The sequence below is a fragment of the Gekko japonicus genome, unplaced genomic scaffold (genome assembly GCF_001447785.1).
Source record: "Gekko japonicus isolate JY-2015 unplaced genomic scaffold, Gekko_japonicus_V1.1 scaffold1805, whole genome shotgun sequence".
NCBI lineage: Eukaryota > Metazoa > Chordata > Lepidosauria > Squamata > Gekkonidae > Gekko > Gekko japonicus.
In genome coordinates, this window is record NW_015162535.1 from 247,790 (window position 1) to 259,091 (window position 11,302).

At 45.0% G+C, this 11,302-nt stretch overlaps 1 protein-coding gene across 1 annotated transcript in view; it reads right to left on the reverse strand.

The window, feature by feature from the left end:
* LOC107106192 (cadherin-8-like) overlaps window positions 1-11,302 on the reverse strand; it is a 299,351-nt gene that overhangs the window by 202,094 nt on the left and 85,955 nt on the right. Inside the window, exon 3 of the mRNA XM_015406302.1 lies at window positions 6,085-6,204. Within this exon, the coding sequence (XP_015261788.1) occupies window positions 6,085-6,204 (120 nt within the window). The remainder of the gene's footprint in view (window positions 1-6,084; window positions 6,205-11,302) is intronic.

An 11,302-nucleotide genomic window follows, 5' to 3' on the forward strand; every position in this document is an offset into this window, starting at 1 on the left:
AAATTCCTTCTTTCAATCTATACGATTTTTTCTTCTTCTCATTTGTGGCGAAGTTCATGTGCTGTTCCTAGGACAGAATAAAGTTTGGTAACTCGCCAGGGTGGTGAGAGTAGTTTGGATAGATATTCTTTTCATTATTCAGAAGTAGCTCTCATTAAAGAAGAGGTTGATGACCCCTAGTTTAAATGGTTCATTTATTAAACAAAATCTGCATCCCTAGCAGAACTGAAATTACAAGGGAGAATTTTGAGACAGAACAGCATGCATGCGTGAGAAATTCGACATTGTTGTCAGTACGAGTAGTATAAAGCATGAGAAACTAGAGCCTGGCTAGAAGGCCCTTTCCCTTCCACATGTACCTGTGTGCCAGTTGTGGTCTTCAGGCAGCCATCTGCCCTCTATGTCAACACTTCAGGTAGCTCATCTGGCATCAATCAGAGCCCAGGCCTTTCCCCTCATGGCCCCTATTCTGTGGAATAAGCCCCCATCAGAGCTGAGGATCTAGGGTTGCCAAATCCAGCTTGAGAAATTCCTGGAGATTTGGGGAGGGGGTGAAGCCTGGGGTGGGTGGAGTTTGAGGAGGCACGGGAGCTCTGCAGGATATAATGTCCTAGCGTCCACCGTCCAAAGCCATCATTTTCTGCGGGGGAACTTGATCTCTGTAGTCTGGAGATCAGTTTTAATTCCAGGGGAACTCTAGCCCCCAACGGGAGACCAGCAACCCTACGAGGTGGTCCCACCTTGGAGAGCTTTGGGAGGAGTTGCAAGGCCTTGTTTGCCAGAGCTTTTGAATGGCGGGCGTCTTTTAAGGGGGAGAGGGAGAGGTTTGTTAATGTATTTTGGTCTTCACTGCAAATGGAGTTTATTACTGTAAGCAGCATTGAAGCTGTTCCTCTTTCTACCACTGGGATCAAAGGTGATTAGAAATAGTTATATTTCAGTTTGTTGCTCGAAAGGGGACGGAGCGACAACCTCACTTGCATGATCCCTGAAGGGATCTCAGCATCAGGTATCAGCTGTGCTTATGGGAAGTGAAGGATTGGGCGGTCTCTCTTATAGTCCCAGACTTCAGAGGAGCGATGGGGTCCAGAGAGACAGAAAAGGCAGGACCCAGTGTATCCTTCCTTTCCGTTGCCCTGGTGCTGTCCCTTTGATGTATAGATTGCTACTCTTGGGGAATCTCCCTTCCTTCTAGCTGATACCATCCCTTTCTCTCTTATCAGTATTTCCACGGTGAAAGCAAGACGTGCTCTTCTGCACCTCCATCCATCCTACTTGGCTAGTTAGCTTAGAATGCTGTCGCTGCTCTACCCCATCCTGAATGGAGTTCCGTATAATAAAGGGCTCGCATTCGTTTACTCAAGATAAAGAAATGCCCCCAGTGAACTTCATTTCTTGAGCAAGTGCAATTCGGCTGTGTTAGAGACGTACTCTGCAACAGTATTAAAGAAGAGTCCTCCTTAACGGGGGGGGGGTGTGTCATGAAAGAACATTCCCACTTGCACTCTCCTCTGGCAATGTATATTGATCAATGACACGTGGCAAGGGTTCTATCAGGTTTCCTACCAAAGGTCTCAATGCCAAAAATATTGTTGCAAAATTATATCTGTTAAGTGACACACAGTGATGATACAGTGTTGCTACTAAAATGAAAATGACCTCATTTATGTCCACTATGTCATAGGAGGGATCATGTTAAATGTGTCGATGGCAATAGAAGTTTTATTCTGGGGTTAACCATGTGTTGGTACATCTTTTTGACCCTACTGTTTTATTGAGATCATGAACTTGGCACACATGCTCTTGAGGCAAGAAAGAGTCCATCAGCACAAAATGGGCAAAAAAAACACACCGGCCATTTGGAAAGTACGGTACTGTTTTGTGTTAAAATTAGGAGGAAGCAGGGGTCATTTCGTAGAAAAAGAGGTGCAGGAGCTCATTAGCACAACTCATTAGCATAACTTATTTGCATATGCCACACCCCCTGACATCACTGGAAGTGTGTCAGAAGGCAACACCCACCACTCAGGCTCCACTGGACTGTTTTGGATTGCTAGCTATGGGGGGGAGGGGAACGTGCAGATCTGTCCTCACAGAGGAGGGAGAGCTTGTACCTGAATAAAACTTGGTCTTAAAGGTGCCACTGGACTGTTTTGGACCGGGGGTGGCGGGGGGGGGGGCCTGCAACTTACCTGGCTGCTTCTTGCTCTGACTGAGGGCAGTTGGGAGCAGGGGGTGGGGTTTGTTGCATGTGCCCACCCCCAAGGGTCATTTCCTGCCGGAGCTCCACTCCTGTGCGCTCCTGCAGGAAATGACCCCTGGGAGGAAGAAGCATGGCAGGAGGAGGAGGAGGAGGAGGAGATTGGAGTTATGCCCCACCCTTCACTTGGGGCACCCTTCACAGAGCTGGCTTACAATCTCCTTCCCTTCCTCTCCCCACAAAGGACACCCTGTGAGGTAGGTGGGGCTGAGAGAGCTCCGAGAGAACTGCTCTGGAGAGAACAGCTCTGAGACAACTGTGGCTTGCTCAAGGTCATCCAGCTGGCTGCATGTGGAGAAGTGGATAATCAAACCCGGTTATCCCAGATTAGAGTCCACCGCTCCCAACCATTACATCAAACTGGCTCTCTAAGTCAACTAATAGTTTATCCTCTGTACATTTACCTGGAAGTAAGCCCTATTGAACAATACAGTGAATACTTCAAACAGAAGGGAATCAGGTTGCATTGCAATGGGGACACAGAGAGACGGAAAGCAAAATTTGTTCAAGGATACCCACATAGCTCTACATCCAGCCACATCATCACACTGGTCTAAAAACAATAACAGAGGTGAAGGAAACATTTGGCAATGGAACCCTGGACTGTATGCACCTTAAATGTTTACCTTTCCTATTAGCTATGGCTGCCGACCCCCTGGTTGGGGGGGGGACCCCTGCTTTGAGTTTCTGTTTCCTGCCACCTCTTTGGGGGACTTTTAAAAATCACCAACTTTGCAAGAGTGATGATGCCACTTTTGAGGAGTGATGACAGTCAAACCATAGAATTTCTGCTAATTCCTAGAGCTACCACTGCCGCTTTCAGGTTGTCACCAGAAGTGACATCATCATGCTTGTGGCGGCAGGCCTCCACCATGTCCCCAAACCCAACCCTCCCACTGACTGTCATGCAATCAGAACCTGTTGTTTGCAAACAGCAAATCTCTATATTTCTCAGTGTGTTGCTCAGATTTCCCTCTTCAACCATCCAACACCCCCAATTTCCAGATTCCATCATTGCTATCCTATTCATGTTTACTTGTAAGTAAGTTCCGGTAAGTTCAATTGCATGCATTCTGAAATAGGTTTGCGGGCTTTAATTATCTCCAGCACACTCCTTTTAAATCTATTTGGCTTAGAAGGGTATAACTCTACCTAAGATTGCTCTGTTAGTCCATTAGCAGCTGGATCTGTCACTGAGAGAAGAGGGATCAAAAGATCATTACGTCCAGAGGCTAGAAGTAATGAACTGCACCACTGCCCACTGCCCAATAAGCTCCTGGCAGAGAAGAAAGGAGATACTGCTGAGAACTAGCTGGAGATGTTGTGGTACCAACCCGAGGCACAGATAGGGGCTATGAGCGTATGGATCTGTGTATGTACAGATCAAAACCCCTCCCCCCGAGCCAGCTGTCTGTAGCCCAGTCAGGAGTTTCTGGTCTATACATGGAATGAGCAGTCAGGCACACAGGTGAAATGTTTGACCTCAGTCTGAGATCTTTAAAAGGAAAAGTTCTGTCTTCTCTAAAGTACACCCTCAATTCGCTAGAGCACAACACATTGGGAAATGATATCACAACACTGCAGGATATTACAGGCAAAGAAAAGAACATAAAACATAAAAGGTTAAAGGACAAACCGCACAACACATTTGTTTACTGGTTTGCACAGCTGCAGGGAACAACTTCTAAAAGAAAAGGAGAGCCCAAACAGGCTCAAAATGGTGCTGAGGGAGGAAGGGCTCCCCCCCCTTGGGGGGGATTCTTGCATGACAACCACAGGGTGGGGGGAATCATTTCACCGATTTTGCTTTTCCACATTGAGTATCTGTGCACATGGAGCAGTAAAAATTACCCAAAAAATTCCTTCATGTGGTTTTTGTGTGAGAAAATTGCTTAGATGTTAGGTAGGAGCCCTTTCCTCCCTCACTGGCGCCATTCTGAGTTCATTTGTGTTCTCCCTTTTTTGGGGGGGGGGGTGGAGTAGAAACAGTTCCCTGCAGCTCATATCACAAAAGGGGTAGGGGGTACTCCTGCTTTGAGAGCCAAGTTTGGTGTAAGGGTTAAGAGCAGTGGACTCTAAACTGGAGAACCAGGTTTGATTCCGCACTCTTCTACATGCAGCCTTGGATCAGTCACAGTTCTCTTCAGAGCTGTTCTCTCAAGAGCAGTTCTCTCAGAGCTCTCAGACCCACCTACCTCAGAGGGTGTCTGTTGTGGGGAGAGGAAGGGAAGGAGATTGTAAGCCGCTCTGAGACTCCAGGTGAAGCCACTCTGAGACTCCTCCTCCTCCTCCTCCTCCTCCTCCTCCTCCAAAATCCTCCTCCTCCTCCTCCTCCTCCTCTTCTTCTCGCTCGTTTAATCTTAGATATATGATGGAGCTATTCCTTTGGGCCCTGGCCATTTAAAAAAAACACAAAACCAACCTGATAACCTACAGAAGCCTTAGCCTTAGGCCAGTGGCCTCTGAGGTCATACTCAATCTCTAAAGCATGATTTAAAACATGATAACAACACTAATAACTAAAGCCACAACTAGCAAAAATATTAAAATCATACATTCATTATTAAGAGGCAATATCCAAATGAGGGTCGGGAGGGTACACACCCCACGTGAAACTGCACACAGAAAATAACCTTCCTGAATAACCTGGCTGAATAAGAAAATTGCCTCTTGATATCCACACCTAGACAGGTTTAGATACATACAAACAGTGACATGGAAAGTGTTTCAGAGGGGAGATACCATCAGAAAAAGGCCCAGTCCTTAGTAAATACCCATCTTGTTTAAACATTAGACTGTTTCCCTTTATTATTTACCATTAAGTTGGTAGAGACACCTTATCCTTCTTTCAGACGCTGCAATCATGCATACTGGCAGCCTACCGAACAGGTTCTATAGGAGCGAACCTCTTATTATGTGCTGACACCATGTTATGTGATGGAGGGCAATGCATGGGATTAATATCTCTGTACCCCTCTAGTACAAATGAACTAGGGTTGCCAGCCCCCAGGTGGGGCCTGGAGGTCTCCCGCTTTTAACACTGATCTCCAGCTGACATTCAGCTCCCCTGGAGAAAATGGCTGCTTTGAAGGGTGGACTGTTTGACATTGTACCATGCTGAGGCCCCTCCCTTCCCTAAACCCCGCCCTCTCCCAGATCCAACCCCAAAGTCTCCAGGTATATTCCAGCCCAGACCTGGCAACCCTAACATGAACAGACCACTGAATTTCTCAGGATTTGCACTCATGCATACCAAAGATTGTATATGCAAGGTAAATACACATGTTCACACAATGTTGTACGTATGGAGAGGACTGCAAGTAACGTTCAGTCCTGTTACGTATAGTTGCTGGGATCCTGACATAACATGCCTGCAAAATCTTAAAAAGGGGGAACCTGTAAATCATGCAAGGGTTAACATTTCTAAGAAACTGAATGAAAATGTTAGAGAGAGAGAGAGAGAGAGAGAGAGAGAGAGAGAGAGAGAGAGAGACTTCTTTCTGGAAGATCTGCACACAGGTTATTTAAATCGTCTGAATGTTTCTACTGGCAACCGTGAGCTCTCGACAAGGCCTTTCCTGCTATATTGGTCTCAGTTGCCTCAACAGCATTAGCAAACAAACTCCTTTCCTTTGTACTTTGTCAGGCTGCTTCACGCAGCAGTGGGAAATGAGTCAGATACTTATGCACTACAGATTGACTAATGTTGACAGCCACCGACCTACGCATTATGTTTAAAGGCAGCCAGTGAAGCAACATTCGAGACGAGGCTTTTCCTCTCACATCACACAACATGGGGAAAGTCGGCATTCGGGACCACTCACCTGTATGGGGTTCCACGGAAAAGTAAGGCTGTCCCTCCAAGATGCTGTAGACCAGCTTGGCACTGTTTCCATAAACAGGATCATCTGCATCAGTGGCTGTCACTTTAGTAACATAAGTACCTAATGGAGGAGGGAAAGAAGAATACTTAGTGAAGTCTAACATATGTTTCAGAAGAATTTCCTTGCTACTACACCATCTCCTTTTGTTGCAACTCCCTCCCTTGATAGCAAGGGTTGCCAACCTGGAGATCTCCTGCTATTACAACTGTTCTCCAAGTAACAGAGATCAGTTCACCCGGAGAAAATCGCTGCTTTGGAAGTTGGATTCTATGGCATAATGCCCCAAACCCCGCCCTCCTGAGGCTCCACCCCCCAAATCTCCAGGTCTTTTCCCAACTTGGAGCTGGCAGTGCTATTGATATCAGAGACTTCTATTCCTCCCTGCATAGCTTTAAAAGCAAGAACACAAATTTCCGGCCAGTACAAAATAAAAAAAGGCAAAGACTAGATTGGAAGAAACGGATTCCGCACCTGATTGAATCTTGCTGTCTTGAAGAGAACAGGAAGCGTTAGGAACAGGGATCTGGAGCCCAAACACTGTTTATTGTGAGTCTTTTATTAGGAAGCAGAAAACCAAGGTCTCACAATAAGCAATAAATATTCCCCCTGCACAATTAGGGCACTGGCATAATTCTTCATTGTTTTGCATTTGGATTACCGGCAACTCTTTACCTCTATCATTTCCCTTTCTGTAAAGCACCCTATTTGGTCCCATAAACATCTTTGCTTGACATTCACATCACATACTGATTATTCCTGCATCTCAGATACCCCCTCCATGAGCCGCCCTGGGCCTTCGGGGAGGGCAGGATATAAATCCAAATAAATAAAAAATAACTAAATAAATGAGACCTGAACTTGATGATTTGTGTTATTTTTGAAGAGTGATATTTGGTTCCATACTGAGCCACATTTGACTCTACAGCCATCAGTTGCAATCCCTTGCTTTGGAAGATCCTGGAAAGGCAAACCCTCACTTAGAACTCACCATTCAGATCATTTATACCATTCAAAGATCCTAATCTCATCACTACGGTCTTTCCAAAGAAGACCCTTGTAATCAGTAACATGCCCACTTACTTACCACCATGGCTGAATGTATCCATTACCTAACCTGGGATCTATGCCTCCTCACTTCCATTTTCTGCCCCTTTCTTCTTAATAGATCTCAGCTTAGTTTCCCACACCTGGGTCTTGCCTCTGCCCTAAATCAAACTGTAATGGACCTTTTCTTTTATGGCCTCACTCATTTCCCTATCACAGGAACAGACTCCTTCCCCCAAACACATTTTGTCTGCCCCATGTAGGGCTAGAGACCTCCCAGAATTACAATTAATATCCAGGCTACAGAGATGAGTTCCCCTGGAGGAAATGACAGCTTTGGTGAGTGGACTCTATAATAAACCATAGATTGTAGGAGAAACAAAATTCCTAGAGTGGCATCACATCCCTGCTGGATGTGCTACACATGTGATATTAGATTCCTCTTCCCTCACACCTCACATATTCAGAGATTTAACTCTTAATCTCAAGAGAATTGGAGGACTCGTCTCCCATACATGATGCGAGGCAAGGGTGGGTTTTTTAAAATTATTATTCCAATCATATTTTAATATTGACCCCCCCCCTTTCTCCAAAAGGAGAATCAAGACAACATATAGACTATGATTTTTATCAGGACTGGTATAAGATTCCACGGTTTCCTTTCATGAAGTGGAATGGGTCCTTACACTGGAGAAATACCTCGTCCACCAACTGAAGGTGTCTTCCTCCAGTAAAAGATTATTCATGTGGTGGAAGGTAACCATTAGTTTCAACCAGGAAAAGGAGATGAACTTTTGGAGAACAGGGGACAGTGGAGCAACAAAGCGAAAACACACAATGGATGACAGCAATCAAAATTTCAGGTGACTTAAAACATCCTTCTAGTGTTGCTGGACCTCTGTTCTCGACCACCACCACCCCAGAGCTCTGGGGGCAGGGCACGGGGAAGGGAAGCAGTGTCACAACTTTACTTCTGAGTGGGACTTCCCCCAAACTCTATTGCAATGTCATTTGACCTCATCCCTCACATTTTCCTCCCACTCATTCACACAGCAGTGGGGGCTGGGAGACAGTGGCAGGAGGCCTCTCCCTTTTCTGGGTAAGTTGGCAACCCTACATCCTTTGCCCAGATACCTCCAAGCAGAAACATACCACCAGGGAGAAAGTTCTGGGAAAGAAGAAACTTGTGAAATAGGGATATTATTTGAAGTACCTTTGCAAAAAATGGGAACAAAGCCACCTATTAGAATTATGTAGACTTCAAGCATTTGCAAAGGACTTGTATCAAAGGGATAGAGAATTCCAGATGAATAATACAATATAATATATTGCATTTAATTTCTGCAACAGCACATTTCAAAGAACCTGGTGACGTTCCAGCTAGTGCCTAGGAAATCTATGGTTTAAAAGTAATATATATTCTTTCTTTGATTTCCAGCTAAAATAATAGTTGGAACTGGCTGTTGCCAGAATCTAAGTATCACCTCTGAAATGACTTTGCGGTGCCCAGTTTCCTGTACACTTTGCATTATCCAGACTTCCAAAGATGTTGCCCCCCCCCCAGCCCACACACCATTCTACCTTTTCAGACCACTCTTGAGCTTCCGATTGTATGGAAAGCTAAATCAAATCAAATTCAAATACTCTCTCCTGGCCTCGCTGCAGGCACATCCTTTTAGATTTGCATGTTAGAAAATGAATGATGACGTTAATTAATGAAATTCCAATGCAATAAAGGCAACGGCCAGGGAGAAGGGCAAAGTGAAGGGTTATGTCCTTAGAGTAATGAAGCATGCTTAGAGTAGGGAAAATTGCATACAGGTATGCATAGGCCAGTACTAAGACATGACATCTCTCTAGGGATGGCAGCATATCCAGTAAAATCATTGTCATCTTATCCTCCTCCTCCTCCTCCAGGTTCAGGTAGTGCCAATTTCTGTAATCGTGTGTTGAGCAGTCAGGATGGTCCCATTGCAAACTCCAGAAGTTGCTTGGGGTGTCTATTGTTTTAGTGGTGTCAGTGAAGCCGTGTGTAGTCACAGGTACACATATATTGAATTTGTCCAAGTCAGTATCGTCTACTCTGACTGGCAGCCGCTTTCAAGAGTCTCAGCTGAAGGTCTTTTCTATCACTCACTGCCTGGTCCTTTAAACTAGAGATGCTGGGGATTTAACTTGGGACCTTCTGCATGCCAATCAGATGCTCTGCCTCTGATCTATGGTTTCTGTGAGGTTGGTTACTTTGAAAGAGATTGGCTGACCTCACTGGAGATGCCAAGAATTGAACTTTGGACCTACTGTATTCAAAACAGATGTTCTACCAGTGAGCAACGACCCCTCTCCTTGCCCACAGGAGTCTTCAAAATATTGTAGAGAATATACAGACTAGGGATGGGCATGAACTGGCTCACAACCCAAAAATTTGGTCCAAACTTGGGCCAGTTTGGGGCTCAGGAATGGATGTTCAGGGAAGACACACTCCCTGAACATTTACCGGACTTTGGCCAGTTCAGTTCAGCTGTTCAGAGCTGTTTGGTCTCTCTCTGCTGGATCAGCTATTGGGCTCCCTTGCACAGCCCCCCATATTTAACTCTCTGGTTTTACTCCCCCATTTGAAGTGGTGGGGAGCAAAACTGAATGGTTAAATGACTGCCACAGCTGGAACAAAGGGGGATGGGAAGCCCCTTCCTGGGCGACCCACCCTTTGCCTGGCTATGGCAAGCTGTGGCCAGGAGAAAGGCAGAACCGAACTTGCAGGACTGATCTGGTCCATGTAAGGCTGGTTTGGAGTTCAGTCCATGGGCCACCACAGACCCCGAATCGAATTGCCTTTTTTAGTTCCATCCCCATCCCTAATACAGACAACGAGTGGAGCAGACCATCTAGTTAGCCTTCAGTCTCCAACCATGTATGTTAACAGGCAAAGAATCCTGTTGTTAAGTGATGCAATTGCATGGAATTAGAGGGTCATCATACCACATCTACCAAGGTCTTCAATCCCCAAACTCCTAATGAGACCCAAAATGAATTCCCACACCCTCCCCAATCTCTTCTGCCAGTTTTATAGACACATTCTACAGGTACACTGTGCCCACACAAACATTCTGGAATAATTTTGATATATTTTGATGTTTAGCATCATCATACAACATTTGAATTGAAAGTATCTGATGTGTGGCCAGCAATACTCCATGATATACAACAACTGACATGCAATAACAGTTTGACCATATCAGACAAAATAGTTTCACTGCAAATTGTAAGGAGTCATGAATATTTGGCAGTAGGTGACCTGCAATGAGGGCTAACTTTGACCATATTTTACAAGAAGACATACAGTCTGTGTGTTTTTTTAAAGCATTCGGCATCGAACAGTAAATAGCTGATGCCTGACATGCAGTAGATGCCGAATTTTAACAGTCTCTCATAGATAGTAACTCGCTATCTCTTTTTATGCAGGCTCTTGATGAAAGGTTTGATCTTTCAACAGTATTCTACAAGACAGACTAAACCATTTTACAAGACTTGTTTTTAAGCCGCTCAATGTTTTATGGTGTTTTTATGATCTGGCCAAATTTTAAATGCTATCTTTTTTCATTGCAAACAACGTTTAAAAATACTATTTTGATGCTTTGTTTTGTGAGCCATCTCTATAGGGGTGCCTCCTGGCCCTGAGCCCCCATTTCTTAGCTCAAAAGGGCAGTGGGCAAAGGGGGGGGGAGGCTGGAGGATTATTCTGATGCAAAACTGGATGTGACATCACTGTGCTGGTATGATACTCTAGAGTGTTGCCCAACCCAATGATATCACTTCCAGTTTCACACTGGAAGTGATATCCTGCATTGGCATGACAGCAAATCCATTGTTCCTGTCCGCCAATTTCTTCCATTAGAGGGGGGCAGGCAACCCCTCTAACAAGTTCTCTGGAGAGGGGGCACAGCAATGTTCTAAATAAATAAAATAAAGCCATCATCAGTGTATCTTACACTAATCACAACATTGTTATAGCACTTTCAGAGGTTGGAAGTGCTTTATGTAAATTATATTGTTGCAAACATTCCAATAACCATGCAGGGTAGGAAAGTTTCACTATCCCCACATTGCAGAAGGGGAG